The 20571-nt window shown below is 40.3% G+C and overlaps 1 protein-coding gene across 1 annotated transcript in view; it reads right to left on the minus strand.

Annotated features, from left to right (window-relative positions):
* Positions 1–727: 727 nt before the first annotated feature.
* Positions 728–20571, minus strand: part of LOC134608633 (cytochrome b5) — a 35822-nt gene continuing 15978 nt past the window's right edge. Inside the window, exons 2-5 of the mRNA XM_063451617.1 lie at positions 9593–9721; positions 8259–8288; positions 2702–2736; positions 728–1809 (exon numbers count right to left, since the gene is read on the minus strand). Of these exons, the coding sequence (XP_063307687.1) occupies positions 1728–1809; positions 2702–2736; positions 8259–8288; positions 9593–9721 (276 nt within the window). The 3' untranslated portion in view covers positions 728–1727. The remainder of the gene's footprint in view (positions 1810–2701; positions 2737–8258; positions 8289–9592; positions 9722–20571) is intronic.

Consider the following 20571-nt stretch of genomic DNA (forward strand, 5'->3'; position numbering starts at 1 on the left):
ATGTAACCCTGGAAAAAAAAAAAAAAAAAAATCAACCCTGGTGTATATGCCCTGGATCATCCATGCCTGTAATGGCAAGAATCTTGGCAATGGCAAGATCACGCTAGTAGCATAGGACTAGAAATTTAAGGTGCTTATATACATATACACCCACATCTTGGAAAATACTTGACTGGGTCGAAATATTTACAAAAATCAGTTTGTAATATATATATATTACAAACTGATTTTTGTAAATATTTCGACCCAGTCAAGTATTTTCCAAGATGTGGGTGTATATGTATATAAGCACCTTAAATTTCTAGTCCTATGCTACTAGCGTGATCTTGCCATTGCCAAGATTCTTGCCATTAAAGATTAAGATTCTTTATATAAATATAAAATCAGGGGGCTGCACTCAAGGCTATGCAATGTATGATCATATACTGTAACTAAATCCCTATTATTATTGCCTAGATTAGGGTTTAAAAAAAAAAAAATAATAAATTACTAATAAAATCTGTGAGCTTTGAAGTTGATGTTTAGTGGATGAGTGAGTGCCCTGGAACTTGTGTAATATATATTATATATAAGCTAGAGTATCTGTGAACCCAAATAAATAAAAATAAAGGGGAATTTCCCCATTCCCCAATTTACCAACCCGTTGCATAATTGGGTAAAGGATAAAATGAAAGAGTGAAGGTCTGCAAATGTCCAACGCATTTCCAAGAAAAACAGTGCACAAATATAAAAATGGTTATTTTTTTTATTTTATTAAGACCAAATCAAATGGTTGACATGGTATGCTGGGTCTTTTCTTAAACTCACATTTCATCAGGTGTGTCAGATATTTGATAAGTTTTTATGCAGCATATAGATAGAGCAAGTGACTTTCCAAGTCCCAAGATCATAAAATTACTAACAAATCATTGTAATAAGATCACAAGTACAAGTTCTGCATTTACAATTGGTTTCCACATTTAAGGCTTTTTTTTTTATATATATACTAGGTGATGTGAGATCAGGAAGAGTGCTCAAAAGGACGGAAAACAAATCGAGTGGTTTTGTTTAATTGTAAATCCTGGTTCATTAAGTAGATTAATGATCTGAAATAATTGTGTTCAATTTATTTAGTGTTGGAACAAAAGTAACAAATCCACTGGATTATTTAGAATGTTATAAGTAGTGTAAAAACATTCACGTACAACAATTAAAACACAATCATTATTGTTAATAGCTTGGGGTAGATATTATAACATGAAAACAGCACCAGCTATTACCACAAGAAAATATTCTGGTATAGAGGAAACACAAAGTAAAAAAAATGTATATATAGAATATAGATTTTATTCTATACGAGTTTACCAACTAGCATAATTATATATAGTTAGAAGTATAGCGTAGATCATAACATCTTTAGATGACAAGCTATGTGAACCTTACCAATATGTCAATATTTTACATAATTTATTCACGGTATATGTGGTATTTATAGATAAGTTGAGGCTGGTGGGGTTGAACAATTTCCTGTATATTAACCAAAAAAAAATGTTAACAGGACAAGACTGCCATTTCAATTCAATGAAAGGTGAAGTGGGATGTGAATGAATCAGTCAGTAAAAAGATACAGTTCTGTGGCACAACGTATTTGCTCTTGCATTAAACTGATTTTGCCATTGTAAAACGTGGAAGTTCTTTCTGGTCCAGAGTTTTGCGATTTCCTTCCCTAGATTTCTGTTAGACAGAGCTTATTCCTCTGCCATGTAGAAACGGTACATCAAGGCAACAATGACAGCAGACAAAGCTGGAATAATCCAATTGCTCCACCAACTAGAATAACATGAACAACAGTCAATTGGTGCATCAGACGGGGAGAAATAAATCACTCACAACATACTCAGACGGAAACTCTGGCCATCAATACAATTTTAATGTATTAATATGCTGTAATCTTTATAGTTATTGCACAAAAAATGTTTTGAAGAATTCTGAAACCAGAACCCTGCCTCCTTAGCCATCTCCCTCAAGCCAGAAAGACTTCTTTAGCAAATGTATGCACAAAGTCTCAGCTCCAACAGCACTGAGTGAGCGGCTTTTAATTCACAACCTGGCTGCAGAGTCAGAGAAACTACATACTGGTAGTGATTTATTCACTATGTGCCTCCCTGGCTGTGCTCTTCTACTAATGCAGGTGGTTTTATTGTTCAGGTCAATCAGTACTGTCAGAGGCTAAACTGTGTGCATACATTGATAAGGAACTTTTGTGTATGAGGGGGTGTGGCTAAAGAGGCGGGCTTATGGTGCAGAATTCTGCAAAACATTTGTTTATTTTACACAAATCTGTAAATATTTGAGAAAGCAAAAAATACAGCAAATTAATAGAGATCAAAAACTATAAAATGCCATAAAGTAGTATTTAAAAGTAGTAAAGTAGTATTTAAAAGTCAATGCTAGTTGAAAGGAACGACTAAAGAGCATTTTAAGAACCATACCAATTACAATTTATTGTACTTACTGTAGTGAAAATGATATAAAGACATAATTGCACTGCCCTCAAGTTTTTTCGCTAAAATTTGTTTGGCCATTTTGGAGTGGTTTGACAAGAAAATAAATTATAGTTAAAAACGTCCCACCGACTGTAGCTGAACTGAGCGTGTGGAAATTACACATTTAGATTATCAGTATGCATCTGTCCAACCAACACTAGGAAATCAATACATACCTGGATTCAGACTCCGCAGTAGTAATAAACGTGTCCTGAAAAACATTGATATTATACAAATATGAAACATAAGTTAATAAAAGCATAACTCCACTAATAAAATAACTCTATTAAATAAAATCTGCTTTAAAACAGTAAACACTGCTGCAAGGATTCTCTACTCTGATCTGCATACTGCCTTTATTCTAGGAAAGTAAGGAATTGCTATCTAGCCACAGTGTACAATGATCAGCAGATTTCCATGTCTGAGGGAATGGATTCAAGCAATATCTTATTTGTTCTTATGAGAAACAAGCCATCCATCAACTGCAAGTGGGTAGAGTAGCACACACCTGGGGCTTCTATAATAAGTATAGTCTCTCCATTATTCTTCAATAGGGATTAGGAAGTGTTTATTCAGAAGACACTAAACTGGACGTGACAAAACACACAGGGCAGAATGGAGAAGCAAAAACTTCATGAAAAAGTGCTGATGTCATTCTGGACTTTAGTATTACAGTTCATTCTTTGTTTGATTTCCCAGAATGCAACCCGGTCTCGGGCTAACTGAGTTGACACAGAGATTTAATGTGTTGGATTATATATTTTTTTTTTTTTTTTAATAAGCATGGTTTTAAATGTTAAAGCACAATTTGCTGTGAAAATATATCAAGCGGCCAAAATTCCATTGTTTTCTAAACTTCTTGGTATGCAAGTGCATTCAGTTAACCTGGTTTTAAGCTGTTCTTCATAGAGTTTTCTTCCATGTGCACTACTCTACCTTTTGTGATCATGAAAATACAGCCTGTATACGAATTTCACTAGGATTACACCTAGACAATGATGGTAAGTGGTCATCTGATGGCATCACATTAAATGTATCCCCACACTCCAAACCCTCTTTCAGGAATCATGAAAGCCAACATGCTGGTATACAGACATGAATGATTTTTTTAAATTTTTTTTAAATATGGGAACAGGAAACATAGCAAGAAGACAGGTCTCCTGGAAATAGGCAACTGTTTAATCCACAGTAGCATCTTTTCTTTCTCACTAGAAAACAATTACAGTGATTAGTGTTCCATTGTAATTGTATTTGAAGACAATGGCCACATTGATTTAACACTCTGGGCACCATAATAACAATCAAAATAAAGTTGTGATTGTGTCAGGAGGTCTTAAGCGCTGGCTCACCTTAAGGGGTTTAACTGTTTTCCAAAAATCTCTAGACCATAAGAATCGGGCAGCGGCTCAGTGAATCTCCATTCATAGCACTGACTTTAACCCCTTAAGGACCAAACTTCTGGAATAAAAGGGAATCATGACGTGTCACACACGTCGTGTGTCCTTAAGGGGTTAAAAAGGTACGTTTAATTTTAAGCCAATTTTATGAATTGGGATTCACGGGCGGATCTCAGAACCTTTAGCGTAATCGATGCCCGATTCTGCAAGAGACAGGGACTTCCATAACAACTTAATTTGTTAGTAAATAATAAACTGTTCCTTTATGTAAACTTTCACTTAACCAATATCTGTCACTTAACGGACAGTCGGTTTCTAAGAGACAATTCACTAGCAATAAAAAAAAAAAAAAGGAACATCATTGTTTAATAGAATGAGATTATACATACAAACACACGTACATGTTACATATATGACACATAAAAGTGAACAGTGCATTAAAGGAGAATGACAGCCCACGAGACTCCCTAGCAGCGACGATAGCTATCATCACGAAGGACGGCAAAGATCCAGCTACTGCTCCAGCTATAGGCCGATCTCCCTTCTGAACGCGGACCTAAAGCTCTTCACTAAGATACTGGCCACCCGCATCAGTAATGCGCTTCCAGAACTAGTGGACCCTGACCAAGTTGGCTTCATTCCGGGCCGAGAGGCCAGGGACAACACCATAAGGGCATTAAACATCATGCATGCGGCCGGACGCTCCGCGCACAAACTTGTACTCCTTTCCACTGACGCGGAGAAGGCCTTTGATCGAGTGGACTGGAGGTACATGGAGGCCACGTTACGGGCCATGGGATTTGGGCCGCATCTGATGACCTGGATTCTATCCTTATACACGACCCCAACCGCAAGGGTGCGAGTCAATGGCGCCTTATCCGCCCCTGTATCGATTCAGAACGGGACGAGGCAGGGATGCCCGCTCTCCCCCCTTCTGTTTGCCCTCTCCCTGGAACCATTCCTGGGGGCGGTCAGACGGGACGGGGGAATAGGGGGGTATACCCTAAAGGGCACGGTGCACAAGGTAGCAGTATACGCAGATGACATGCTGTTCTTCCACAGCAACCCCTTGGTCTCCATCCCGAACCTCCCGCGAGCCTTCAAGGAGTACGGGCTCATATCTAACATGAAATTGAACGCGGATAAGTCGGAGGCCTTGCCCATCTCGCTGACTGACCCGGAAGTCGCTCACTTCCAATCCCAATTTAGCTTCACGTGGTGCAGAACGAAACTTAAATACCTGGGGATCTGGCTCACTGCGGACCTTGCCCAAATCTACACGCATAACTTTGCCCCAATACTACTCACGCTGAAACAAGACCTTACGAGATGGGCCGGCCTATGTGTATCGTGGTTTGGCAGAATGAATGCCATTAAAATGAACCTCCTGCCGCGTCTGCTGTTCCTATTCCAGACACTTCCTATACGAATCCCGCACAATAGATATGGCTATTTCCGGATTCGTCTGGCAAGCTAAACCCCCCAGACTGAAGAGGACTCAACTGCAGCAGACGAAAGCACAAGGTGGAGTCGGGCTCCCCTCAATCTTAACCTATTACAGGGCAACGCACCTACACCGCATATTGGCATGCGCTGAAAACGGACAAAATATGGATCTGCATGGAGGGGGCGCTGGCAGAGGAAACACTCTTGGCGGCTGTATGGCTGGATGAACATGCGAGGAGCGAACAGACGCGGACTCACCCTCTTATAGGAGCGACCCTGCAGAACAGGTACTCCATACGAACCAGACTCTCGCTCACCACGACCCCAGGACCGCTGACCCCAATCACCCACAATCCCAATGTGGCTGGGGGCCTCAAACCACAAGAACTCAGGACGTTTGGAGCTACGGATTTCACGTACATGCAACAATGGTGTGCGACAGACACCCTCAAACAACTCCCAGACCTCATACCAGATAGACCTCCAACGAGCCTGGAGAGATTCCGCTATTTTCAAATAAAAACATGCTACACCTCGCATAGTGGAAGACGCCTGTTCCACAGGAGCTTGACGGAGTTCGAAGTACTCTGCAGGGCACGCACGCACCTGAGCAAGGGGGTCTCCACACTATACGCTCTACTCCAAACGGCGGCCTGCCCAGAACCTGCGAGATATATGGCACGCTGGGAGGAAGCCACGGGAGTCATGCTCACGGAACAACAGTGGACGAAAATCCATATACTCACGCACCAAAGCTCTATGTGTTCCAAACACCAAGAGATCAGCTACAAATTGTTGACTAACTGGTATAGAACCCCTATGCGGTTACACAGGATGCACCAAGACGCCACTGATCTATGTTGGAGGTGTGGAGAAGCAGTTGGGTCGGACCTACACATTTGGTGGTCCTGTAGGAAAATAACTCAGTACTGGACCCAGATCCATACGCAGATCAAAGCAATCCTAGACACTGACCTCCAACTACAACCGCTTCAGATGCTCCTCCACCATACGGAGATGCCCATTTCGAGATATAAACGGTCACTCACGAAACACCTACTAAACGCAGCTAAATTACTCATCCCGGCCAGATGGCGCACTCCGCAGATCCCTGACCTCCAACAATGGATGGATAAGGTGGAAGAGATCCACGGGATGGAAACACTCACAGCGACCCTGAAGGGGACCACCGAACGATGCCCCCAGACATGGGCGCCGTGGATTGACTTCATCTCCAGAAGAGGGAACTAGAGACAAGACCTTGGGCACCAGATAAACGGATCACAGGGAGACCAACCCACCCTCGGGCCCTGAAGTGGATGGAAGAGACAAGTGACGTGCTGAGAAGCAGAAGGTCGTGGGCGGCGCGTGGAGGGAGGGTTTACAATAAAATGCCTGCAGGGACAGGCTGTAGACACCAGAACAACTACATTAAGCTTAGTTGCCTGGGTGACCATAGTGTCTCTTTAATGCATATATCAAATGGGGTTCATTAGTTTGTCTCTCTCTCTCCTCTTTTATTTTGCTATCCCTCCATGTGTACATCTGCAGTACCGTGTCAAACTGCTCCAAAACTTTGACAACTGTCATGCCTGCAGGACGTGTGCCACGAGAGCTCTGGGTCAATACAGGCCAAATCGTGATACTTGGGGCCACTACTGGACCCTAAAGCAAGCTAAATCAGTACAGAAGATACGACAAGCAGTGCCCGTAGTCAGCTCTGCCACAAGGGAGCTCCTGGCATCTTGCGGCCTGGTGCGCATTAGGAACAGGAGAGTCGGTCGATCTCCCATTTAAAACAGCCTGGGCCAGGAGGTTGAGCAACTAGTGCCCTGTTTCCCCTCCTTGGACCGGCAGGGGTTATCCTGGTCCGTATATTGGATGTCCCATTGGAAGCTGAAGGCACATGGCGACTGCTGCGGGATCCTCTGACCCCGGCAGTAGAGATTGGGACATGCTGGATCGACTCACCATGACTTTTGATGCCCGATACACTTTCTGCAGGAAGGGACCTTGCACCTGGCAACCACTTTACCAACACTTGGCTGCAGCCTTCCCTAGAGGGGCATGAGACGGAGACTCCTGATGGCAGACTCACCATTGCCCAGAGACTTTCATGTCATATGTTACGTTTACTTATGTTTTAAGCTACCTATTTTGACCTTTTCTCTTGCTTTTCTGTCCTCCATCTAACATCTTATTTGCTTGGGGGGCTGCCCATTGAAGGGTGTACTCCTACTCTCTCACTGTGCTTAACTAGCATGTCTAATAATGCAATGCATATATTCTAACCTACTTCCTATCTATATGGCAATTTCCAGAAATTGAGTAACTTTTGTCAAAACGTTCCCTTAAAAAGTGCAGTTTCTTCGTATTGTTTGCGGGATAACCTTATATGTGGTTTATTATCTTGAATATGTACACTATCCATGATATCTTGCTGCACATCAAAAATAAAGACGAAAAAAAGCAAAAAACAAACAAACTGACATAGAAACAGCTGGAGTGCCAGTAGTTTGCTATCAGCATACCCATTAGTAGGAGCTGCGGTAGTTAACACTATATACATCCTGATCTCTTATGCTGTAGTACAAGTAAGAATAAGGTTTTCGTATGTGGCTACATTTACATATAAGAATGGCATCCTCTATATTTATCCTGTTATAGTAATAACATCTCACTGTACTCTGTACTGCTTACTATACTTTTATATAGGAAAAAGCAAGCCATACAATATTGAAACGTGTTGTTCCTAGCCTCTTACCATTGTACACATGTATGGTTATCCACTGAACTACTCAATAAAAATGAAAAGGGAAAAAAAATAAAAAAATCTAGTGAAGCATAAAATGTTTAACTGCACATAAAAACCAAAGAAAACAAAACTTACTGCGGGTTTCTGGAGCTTTGATCGGTCATCCTATGGATCAAGAAGGAAGATTCACATGAGTACAGGAAATAATGGAAAAATAAAATTGGTGATAATTTTGTGTTGGTTAAATTAACTCTAACACTAAAAATTTATATTTATTTTTAATAATCATGTTCCTTGCGTTTAGATTATAAACAGCCACTCACACTCTTCTGAGATTATCTGTTCAGGCAATCCTTTGCCCAATCCAATGTTACTCATAGAGAAGGATTGGGGGCCTGTTGGGCATGTGTTGGAATTGCAATGGTTAGCCAACTAGATGGTACTTAGACAACTGGAAAGTATTCAAGCCTCACATTTTAATCAACAGGCTGGAGAATATTAGATGTTACACAGAGTATCAGTTGTATTTTATTTATGCAAATGTTTTTTTCCCCCCACATATATTTTATGGCCACAATAAAATAAAATAAAAAATGATTGTAAAAAACAAACAAGTTTTTTGGAAATAAATGACAACTTTCAAATGCAGCTGTTTTGCAAAGCAGATTGCTTGTCCACATTCAGGTGTGAAAATACATTGCACTTTTTTTTTTTTTTCTTTCATAAAATGCTAATTTTCTCTTTGAGCAACAGTTTGGCACTTCACTTCTTTTTGCCCGTAACAAATTTTCAGATGTGTTACTCAACATGTGCAATTATGGCGTCCTTTTAATTGTGCATTTTAAAGGAAACCGTCCAGACACAAAGCACTTCAGCTTGCGTCTGGAGTCTGCCGTATTGTATTTGTGATAGTTTATAAAAAGTGATGATTTCCATTCAAACAAGGACTTTTACAAAACTGTGGTAACGTAATCCACAGACGTGCTGGACTAGCATGTGCCTGCTTTGCCCTTTCCAATTAGTTGTTCTATTGTTCATTGAGAAGCATAGAAAAGCCACAATTACATGCGCGCTTGTGGCTCCAGCACAGAGGCTTCTCAATAAAAGCCTATGTACAGAAAAGGGTTTTGGCAAAGGATGCCAAAAGCAGTTCTGTAGCTTTTTCCACATAGTTTTTTTTTTCATATATTACCAAAGAAAATAGACAGAAAAAACATACTTTCCACTAAAGTATTAAAATATTAAACTCACACTCGAACTAAATGACGTCCATGCTGTCCAAAGTGTGCTAAAGGCCAGTATTTTTAGGATGGCATGGAACGTCCTAGAGTTTTTACAGGATTAAAGCACGTGTGCAGCACATTATAAACTATAAGAGTAAGAGTGTTAATTTAAATATATTTTATTGTAACTTAAATGTGCTGGTAAGGATTACAAAACTAACTGCAGACAATCTAAGACATACTTACTGGATGAAGTTCTCCTATAATAAAATCTTTAGACATATTTCTGGCATCTGTAGAGTGTCCAATGTCTTCAAAGGTCTCGGTTGCATCTCCTCCAGCTTGTTCCCGAAGAACCTCCTCCCCACCTGGATGCTAAAATAGAAACAACTAAAATTAGAAATATTTTCTATGTTAAATTGAAACCATCACTCATGAAACACATTCAAGTATAGATATACATGTGAGTAAGCATGGAGCCTTGGTGCATAGGTGTATGAAGCAAATAATATGATCGGGATTAAAAACAAAAAAAAAAACACCAGTGCATGCCAAGAGGTATGGGATGCCACCCTTCATGTCAAAATTAAAGAACCACTTCAAACAGCTTGGTGCCCCCTCATTGTAAGAAGTCTGTTTCCCACGAATGTCTTTACAGAACGAGGTAAGCCCAATATAGGTCGAAACTCCCGCACAAGAGTGGTCCTGCACAGCCATGCTTAACCCTTTAAGTCCGTAGGGCGTACATTTACGTCCTTTTAAAAGCGGCTCTAAACGCCGCAGGGCGTAAATGTACGCCCTCCGGTTTTTTTTTTACTTACCCGGTCGCCGGCGGTCCCACGCCGGCGATCGCGGTTGGGGGGACTCCCAGGGAGCCCCCCCACGGCAGATCTTCCTCCTCCGGTCCCTCCCGGTCATGTGAGAGAGGACCTCACAATCACATGGCCGGGATTGCTGGCTGCAGCAATGCCAGCAGGGGGACTAACTGTAATGACAGTTGGTCCCCCTGCTGGCTGAAAATAAAATCAAATAAGTTAAATAAGTGTAAAAAAAAAAAAATATATATATATATATATATATATATTTATATATATGATCTAAGTATATATATATATATATATATATATATATATATATATATATATATATACACACACACACACACATATACATACACACATATACACGGTCTAGGTGTATTTTAATATTAATATATATATAGAATTATATATATATTAATATCAAATTACACGTAGACTGATACGGATTAAATATATATATATATATATATATATATATATATATAATTGTTATATATATATTTATAAATAATATAAAAAAAATATGTAAATACGTAAAAAATGAAAATAAAAAAAAATAATTAAAAATAAAATATTAAAAAATATATAGATGTGTTTTATTTTGTTCTAACTGTATCGTGATATTAATATATATATATTTATATCAAAATACATGTAGAACGAAATAATATATATATCTATATACATAAATATATATGTATATATCACTATATATATACACCTATATATAAATAAAAATATTTAAAAAAAATAAATAAATATATATATATATATATATATATACACACACATATACACACATTTATTAATTCTACACATATATTTATGTAATAATTTTACATAATTAGGTATCCTAATTAATTACAATTAGCGGGACCTGCCTGACAACCCATGCCGAAAGTAAAAGGAATTTAATTTGCTAGCACTATATTTAACCCTATAACTTTCCAAGACACCATAAAACCTGTACATGGGGTGTACTGATTTACTCGGGAGACTTCGCTGAACACAAATATTAGTGTTTCAAAACAGTAAAATGTATTACAATGATGATATCGCCAGTAAAAGTGACGTTTTTTGCATTTTCACGCACAAACAGCACTTACATGGACAATATTATTGCTGCAATACTTTTTACTGTTTTGAAACACAAATATTTGTGTTCAGCGAAGTCTCCCGAGTACAACAGTACCCCTCATGTACAGGTTTTATGGTGTTTTCAAAAATTACAGCGCCATTTTTTTCACTTTAAAATTCGCCAGATTGCTTACGTTGCCTTTATGACCCTATGGTAGCCCAAGAATGAAAATTACCCCTATGATGGCATACTATTTGCAATAGTAGACAGCCCAAGGTATTGCAAATGGGGTATGTCCAGTCTTTTTTAGTAGCCACTTAGTCACAAACACTGGCCAAAATTGCAGTTTTTTGCATTTTTCACACACAAACAAATACTAACGCTAACTTTGGCCAGTGTTTGTGACCAAATGGCTACTAAAAAAGACTGGACATACCCCATTTGCAATACCTTGGGTCGTCTACGATTGCAAATGGTATGCCATTATGGGTGTAAATTTATTTCCTGGGCTACTATACAGTCTCAAAGGCAACGTAACCAATCTGGCAAATTTCAATTTAAAATGTAACACGCTATATTTGACCCTATAACTTCCCAAAACACCATAAAACCTGTACATAGGGGGTACTGTTTTACATGTGAGACTTTGCTGAATACAAATATGTGTATTTTATTGCAGTAAAAGCAAACAGTATTATGACATTGACAGTTAAAATGTCATGTAGAACTAAAAGAATAAAAGAAATCCTATTTTCTCCCATTTTTTTCATATTAAATTAGGTTTCATAGCTAAATATTTTATATTAAATGAAAGCCCTGTTTCCCCTGAATAAAATGATATATAATAAGGGGGGTGCATTTAATATGAAAGAGGTGAATTACGGTTGGACAGACATATAGCGCAAATGACAGGTTTTGTTTACATTTTGTTTCGTTCACAACTTGTACATTTGACTGCGGTCTTAAGGGGTTAAGTGCAGTGAAGTCAACTAGATTAACCTTGCAGGAAAATTTGAAAGCAGGGGTTGGAGGAGTCGGTAGCTGGCAGTAGACATGTAATGTCAAATTGTTTAAATAGCTTTACGCATTAGTCTGTGAGGGCAACAGGGCACTCCACTGCAGACTGTACTTATTACGATGCCTGGAGTTTTTAAAAGGACCACTCTAGGCACCCAGACCACTTCAGCTTAATGAAGTGGTCTAGGTGCCAGGTCCTTCTAGGGTTAACCAATTTTTTCATAAACATAGCAGTTTCAGAGAAACTGCTATGTTTGTGAATGGGTTAAGCCTTCCCCCTATTTCCTCTAGTGGCTGTCTCACTGACAGCCGCTAGAGGCGCTTGCATGATTCTCACTGTGAAAATCACAGTGAGAGCACGCAAGCGTCCATAGGAAAGCATTATGAATGCTTTCCTATGTGACCGGCTGAATGCACGCGCAGCTCTTGCCGCGCGTGCGCATTCAGCCGACGGGGAGGAGAAGAGGAGGATCGGTGGAGGAGAGCTCTCCGCCCACCGCTGGAAAAAGGTAAGTTTTAAACACTTTCCCCTTTCCAGAGCCGGGCGGGAGGGGGTCCCTGAGGGTGGGGGCACCCTCAGGGCACTCTAGTGCCAGGAAAACGAGTATGTTTTCCTGGCACTAGAGTGGTCCTTTAAGTTACAGGTATTGTTTTGGTGAACTATGATAGCAAGGTCTAGGGAATATGCATATTGCTTTACATTGGGTAAATATTCTGAGTCCACAATAAAATCCCCAGCTGGCAACAAAGAATAAGATATTTGATACAACACGTAATCAGGTAATAAATCCATCAGCATACATCAGAAAATATAAAACCTGGCGTAATTGTTCATTTCACTGAATAGAAAGGATTACTTTTGATTAGTATAATAACATACACCAAATCAGATTATAGTGCAGGACGCATTCTGGATTTATTTATGTACTTGTAAATAGGAATGCTAGAAGTAGAATTTCTAAACATTAATTATGCTCTTTATAAAGCACCCCTTCCCTTTCCAAGGTGTAAAAAGAGTAATTTGGGTATTATGAGGAAGAAAAACAAAACAAAAATAGACAAAAATACACATACAAAAACTAGTTGTTAAACTTTTGTTCGAAATGCTCAACTAAAAATATCAAAAAAGCAAAGCAGCATGACTCAGCAAATAAAAATCATTCTGTGAAGTAGGGATTACACAATTGGATCAGGAACATGTTGTGCTTCATCCTTGAACCATAGAGATAAAATCTCTTTTACAAAATACATAAAGCAAAGTTTGAGGCATATAGAAAAAATCCAAAAAGGGCAGTTCCTTAAAATAAAAAAATAAAATGAAAACTATCTTTAGCAGATTTGATTAAAACAGTCAACAATGAAATATAAACCAAAAATATCAATCAAATCACATGGCAAAATATGACACTTGTTAGTAAAGCTAATATAAAAGGAATACATCAAAAATAATTAGATATATTTTTAAATTAAAGAAGCTTTACTCATTTGTTATGGTTATGTATGCAAGGAGACATGTCAACATTAGGACTTATCAGATGTGACCATGTAAATTCCTCTCAAAACGTGACAAAAAAGGTATATATGTGGGTATATCTGGACTTAGAAGATAAAGCATAATACATACACATCTGGCATCTGTGAACTAGTTGCACACACACGGCATGTGGAATTCGTGGTTACATTTCAACATATATGTGGAAAAATATATCAATCTAACAATATTTATTGAAAAAGAAACATGCATTTGAAAGGCACCAAAAAAAAATAAAATAAAAAATAAAATTGAATAGCAGTTTTGGTAGGTAGGTGATGAAATCCTTAAAATCTATCAAAAGCCTTGTAATGAAATACCCTGATATGCAGTGGTGGAACGAATGTAGAGAGAGAGCTTGTGCAAGAAAGTTTTTTGCCTCCCTTACCCCCTCTAGTGCAAGAGTTGCAAAAAAGCAGATCCCACCTGTCATACAACTCCAACAATGCTATGCCAGCTGGGGAAAAAACAGTTGCCCATTATTGCAGGGTTGTATTTGTGAGCAGTGTTTGTGCATTTGAATGTAAGCATGTTTTTGTATTGAGTATATGGGTGCATGTATGTTTGTATATACTGTTGCCATTGATTGCAGTGGTATACTTGTGTGTAGTCTTTGCATTTGATTGCAGGGGTGTGTTTGTGTGTAGTGTTGGTGTTTGATTGAAGGGGGTGCTTGTAAATTATTTTAGTGTTTTAATACAGCGGTGTGCTTGTATGTTGTTATGTTGGCGGTTGAGTGCAAGGTTGTGTTTGTTTGTAATGTTGGCTTTTAAATGCAGATGTACAGTTGTGTAGTGTTGGTGTATTTGTATATAATTTTGGAGTTTGAACACAGCGGGTGTTTGGATGTATGCACATACATATGTACACACACACACACACACATTAACACACATATAAACAAAGACATACAGACACTGACACAAACACACACCATGACACACAGATACACACCTTGACATATAAACACACATATGCACACCCTGACACACAAACGCACACACAGATGCACAACCTGACAGATCTACACAGTGACATATACATTCCTTGAATCACAGATGCGCACAAACACACACACACACACACACGCATGAAAATGTCATATTTCTTATATTTACAGCCACCCACCTGTTAGCATACCTTTGGTTTCCAGGAGGGTGGTTTGCTTCCTGCTGCTGTATGAGGGGAGTGAGTGTGTGGAGGCAGCGGACTCCAGCCTCTCTCCCCAATGCTGCTTCTTGTGCCGCCGCCTCCTCCTTCCTAGCCACGCTCTCCCCTTATAGCTGGGAGGAAGTGACCAACTGTCACGTCCTCCCAGCGCTGTTATTACTACAGGGGCCCGGTCATGGTCTTAACTCCTAAAGGATGGCGGGCGTGTTATGACGTCCTTAAAAGTATGGGCTTAAAAGCTGGAGGGCGGCATAGCACGTCCTGCCGTCCTCTGCTTGCAGGGGGACTGCCTGTGCTATCAGGCAGTTCCCCAGACTCCTAAAAAAGTTTCAAAGTTAGAATCAAGGCATCAAACAAATACATTATACAGGGATTATAAAGCAATTAAAGCATTTTAGAATACATTATACATACTATTACCATTATATATACATACACATGTCCTTAGTCTGCATGCAAACTGTTTGCATGTTTTCTTGTGCATCATCTTTAGAAGATACATCCTTCTGGGATGACAACCATGCAGACCAATTTGAAGCAGTGTGCGGCGTATGATCTGAGCACTGACAGGTTGACCCACCCCCCTTAACCCCTTCTGGCAGCACTCATACGTCTACTTCCCAAAAACAACCTCTGGATATGACGCTGGGCACGTGCACTCAACTTCTTTGGTCGACCATGGCAAGGCCAGTTCTGAGTGGTACCTGTCCTGTGAAACCGCTGTATGGTCTCAGCTCAGTTTCAGGGTCTTGGCAAACTTCTTGTAGCCTAGGCCATCTTTATGTAGAGCAACAAATCTTTTTTTCAGATCCTCAGAGAGTTTTTTGCCATGAGGTGCCATGTTGAACTTCCAGTGACCAGTATGAGAGAGTGTGAGAGCAACTTGCTCCCCATTCACACCTGAGACCATGTAACACTAACAAGTCACATGACACTGGGGAGGAAAAATGGCTAATTGGGCATAATTAGGACATTTCCACTAAGGGGTGTACTCACTTTTGTTGCCAACGGTTTAGACATTAATGGCTTTGTGTTGAGTTATTTTGAGTGGACAGCAAATTTACACTGTTATACAGGCTGTACACTTATTAATTTACATTGTAGCAGACGGTCATTTCTTCAGAGTTGTCACATGAAAAGATATAATAAAATATTTTTCAAATGTGGGGCGTGTACTCACTTTTGTGAGGTACTGTATATACATCTATATCAAAATACACTTATAATGAAATGACATATGTATAATACATTAATAAAATACTTTAATTATCTTATAATATATTACACCCGATGCCTCCCCCAGAAAGCAGGCCCTGGTGGAGCTGCACCAGTGGTAGTCGCACCACTGCTGATAAGTTTAACTTTGACCATCATTTACTTTTGTGCAACAATTCTGTAGTCTGCCAAATTTGGAAAAAGTTTAGTTTTAAAATGAAAATTCACTCCTTTCCATATCTATCTTATATTTTCTAAAAAAAAAATAGAGAATCCCTTTAAGTACCATAACCACTACAGTTCACGGTAATGCAGGGCTTAGCTCAGGAGAGCCAACAGAAGTTCGGCTTTGGAAATTACAACACAAAATATTGGAGGTGGGGAGGTGCTAAGGCATTCGGGGCACCATAACCTCTACAGGTAGGAAAGATGCAGGAAATAGCCAGGGATGCACCGGTAAAATTTGCCTGGTGCAGAGACACACTATGACTTGTGGATGAAGCAAGCAGGATATGGAAGATTAACTCACTGTTCAATTGAGAGGAAAGGAGGCATTTCTGCATTTTAAGGATGCACCGAAATGAAAATTCAGGATGCCCCTGGCCAAAAACAAAAATGACTTTTCCCCTAATGATTTTAAAAGAGTTTTTTTTTTCTATAAATTTTATTTATATTAGACTTTTTAATGAATTATTTTATAACAAAATAAAAACATAACACACAGTAATAATATACTTATGAGTTTAGCATAAAAAGGTATAAGGGTATAAATCACAAAATTACTGATTGCAATAAGAGCACATGTCAAACTGTATATAACGTCACATTACAATTAAATACAAAACTCCCTCAATAGACACACGTTTTATACACATAACATGAAAATCTATTAGAAAATGCAACAGGCATGTATTATTACTGCCTTCCCACAAGTCATTAAACAAAATGCATTTCTCATTCAATATACATGGCACATGCTCTGTCTATAGGTGCATTCAACAGGCACACATGTTGAACATTCTGACATAGAACTTCACACAATGTTACGAATATTCTGAGGCAGAATGTTCTATGGACACTGGGAGTTGTGGAAAAGCAATTCCAGGGCAGAGTTTAGAAAATGGAGCTATTTAATTTAAAATTAATGTCCCTGATACTGATTTTTCATCTTTAGACGTTTGCCTCAGAATCATTTTTTTTTACAGAACCCCCAGTCTGTTACCATGGTAAATAGCATGTGTTGTCCCTTAATGAATATGGTTGTTAGAGAAGGGCGATTCCTGCACTAAATACACAATATTAGACATTGGAGTAAAATGCCTCCCAGCCCAGAACTAATCACACACACTCTCCTTGCAGCTATGGGATAACTTAGGGCCCCTCGGAAGTCTAAATAGGGAGCTGGCTGCAATAGAGGACTGGCATTCCTAGCAAATCTCTATAGGACTGCGCTAACCATCACGATCAGCCAACCAAAGAAGTGATCTGTGACTGAGTACCATGGGAAGTGGAGTCCACAGCAGCCAGAGTGCTTTCTGTTCCGCTCACCGCTGCCGGTGTCTAACTATTCCACTGGCATGGTGCTGGCTGGTGCCACAGACACTGGATTCTCCTGACCGTACCCTCTGCACAGCCTTCAACCCTGCTGGCTCACGCCAAAGCAGCTTTGGATACGGTGCGCTTGAGTCACATGATGATGCAGAAGCCCCTCCCACTCTTTCGGCTCTCTTTGAAAGAGTGTCTGTGCCGAAACGGGATAGATCACCAGTAGAGCGGAGAGACCAAAAGGAGGCATACCTATGAATCAGTGAAGAAATTTAAGAGGGGCTAGAGCTTTATAGGTAGGTATTTAAAATTGACACCTGTAGGGGACAGGAAGCCAGTGTAAGGATCGACAGAGGGGTGAGGTGTGAGTAGCGACAGGATAGGAAGATCAGCCTGGCAGCAGCATTCACCGCAGATTGTAGGGGGGCAGTATGGCTTCTGGGGAGACCAATTAGGAGAGAATAACAGTAATCGATGCAAGACATTACTAGAACATGAAACAAGCTCCTTGGCAGCATCTTGCGTAAGAAATGGGGGAATGCGGGCAATGGTTTTAAGTTGGAATCAACAGTTTTTAGCAGCAGACTGGACATGAGGTGCAAAGGTGAGGCCAGGATGAAAAGTGACACCAAGACAGCGAAGCTTGAAAGGATGGGGTGAGGCAGGTACCATCAACCTGCAGAGATAGTGAAGGAGGAGGATCAGTGTTATGAGGAGGAAAAGTAAGAAACTCAGTTTTAGAGAAATTAAGTTTCAGAAAGCAGGAGGACATCCAATTAGAGATAGAAGAAAGGCAATTGGTGACACGTTGTAGGACAGCAGGGGAGAGGTCAGGGGAGGAGGGATATATCTGGGTGTCGTCAGGGTACAGGTGGTAGTGGAATCCAAATGAATTAATGAGTTTGCCAAGAGAAGCATTATAGAGAGAACAAAAGGGGACCAAGAAATTAACCTTGAGGGACTCTGACTGAGACAGGACGAGGAGAGGAGGTGCTGTTGGAAAAAGAGACACTAAAGGAGCGTTGGGAGAGATAGGCGGAGAACCATGAGAGAGCGGTGTTAGAGACCAAGAGATTGAAGAGTTAGGAGAAGGAGGCCATGATCAACAGTGTCAAAGGCAGCAGAGAGGTCAAGAACAATTAGTATGGAGTAGGGGCTTTTGGATTTGGCTGCGATTAGGTCATTTGTAACTTTAATAAAAGCAGTCTCAGTAGAGTGGAGGGGGCATAAACCAGATTGAAGAGGATTGAGGAGGGAGTTGGAATTTAGCTAGTGAGTCATACGATTAAAGACATGTCTTTCGAGAAGCTCTGAGGAAAAAGAAAGCAAGGATATAGGGATAGTTAGAAATGGAAGACGGGTCTAGGGATGACTTTTTTAGGATGGGTACAACAGTAGCATGCTTACGGGGAGCAGGGACAACACCAGATAAAAGAGAGCAGTTTAGGATGTGTGTTAAGAAGGGTGCAAGACAAGGGGTGAGAGCGCTGATGAGGTGGGAAGGTACTGGATGAAGGAGAGGAGAAGTGCAAACACCTCCTGTTCAGTAGCTGGAGGGAAGTCTTGGAGGGTAGGGATGGTATGGTCCAAGTGAGGTTAAGATAGAGAGGGGAGAATTAATTCCTTAACCGTTTAGTCTTGTCAGTAAAGTAAGGTGCAAAACTATGTTTGTAGGGTGGCTACAGCAGGGTGAAGAGTAGAGTTAAAAGTTTTAAAGAGATGCCTAGGATTGCAGGAGCATGAATTAATGAGAAAAGAAAAGTAGGACTGTCTGGCAAGGGTGAGGGCTGCACTATATGAGCGCAAGACAAATTTATAGTGTAGAACACAGGGGAGCCGCAAGTTATTTTCCCGGTGCTATGATGATAGCATCGGGAAATGTGCCTTCCTCTCCCCTGCCAGCTTTGCAGGACCGGAGGAGAGATCAGAGATCTCCCTCTCCGGCCCGTTAGCACTTTGCTGACAGCCGGCAGGGAGGGAGGGAGAGAAGACCAGGGGGAACTCTAATCTGCAGCTCCGCCAGGTTCTCCTCTCGCGAGCTCAGAGTTTTCACGGTTACCACGGCAACACTCAGAATCTCACGAGAGTGAACTCTAGCAGCAGTTAAGGCTGCTAGAGTTCACAGTCACCACCAGGCATTGCAGGAAATGTCCCCCACCCAGGCAAAGGTAAGCAGGGAGGGGAGGACATCATTTTTATTTTTAATTTAAAACCAAAAAAAAAAAAAAAAATATATATATATTTATTATTATTAATAATAATAAAAAATACATATACATATATATATATATATATATATATATATAATTTGCCCTCCTACCCCCACACCACACACTGCCCCCCCCCCCATACACACGCACACTGTACCCCCCCACACACATACAAACTGCATCCTTCACAAACACAATGCACCCCTGTACACACACACACACACACAATACAGCCCCTATCCCGGAAGACCCCAGGTATGTTGTCAAACTGTTCTTAAACAGTTTGACTACTTACCCTGGGAGGGCACTACTGGCACCATAACCACTACAACATAATGTAGTGGTTATTGTGCAAGGATAGTTGCTTTAAATAATCTACCAGTGCCACTCCCAAAATTAGGGGCCCAGTAAATGCCGCAGCGGTGCCTTGGAAAAATATTGAAATATTAAGGGTGCTTTGAACCTAAAAATTTTGGGAACCACTAGTGTAGAAAGTCTGACAAGGTGCGAGACTTCCTTCAGCAGCGTTCAGCTGAATGGGAGCATCTCTGCAGGTAGTGGGTTGACTTAGTGTGCCACAGTTGGATGCGTGCCCTCCTTGAGGAGCGTGCTTGGAGTGGGGCTTCAACATCAAGGGC

The sequence above is a fragment of the Pelobates fuscus genome, chromosome 4 (assembly GCF_036172605.1).
Source record: "Pelobates fuscus isolate aPelFus1 chromosome 4, aPelFus1.pri, whole genome shotgun sequence".
Classification (NCBI taxonomy): domain Eukaryota; kingdom Metazoa; phylum Chordata; class Amphibia; order Anura; family Pelobatidae; genus Pelobates; species Pelobates fuscus.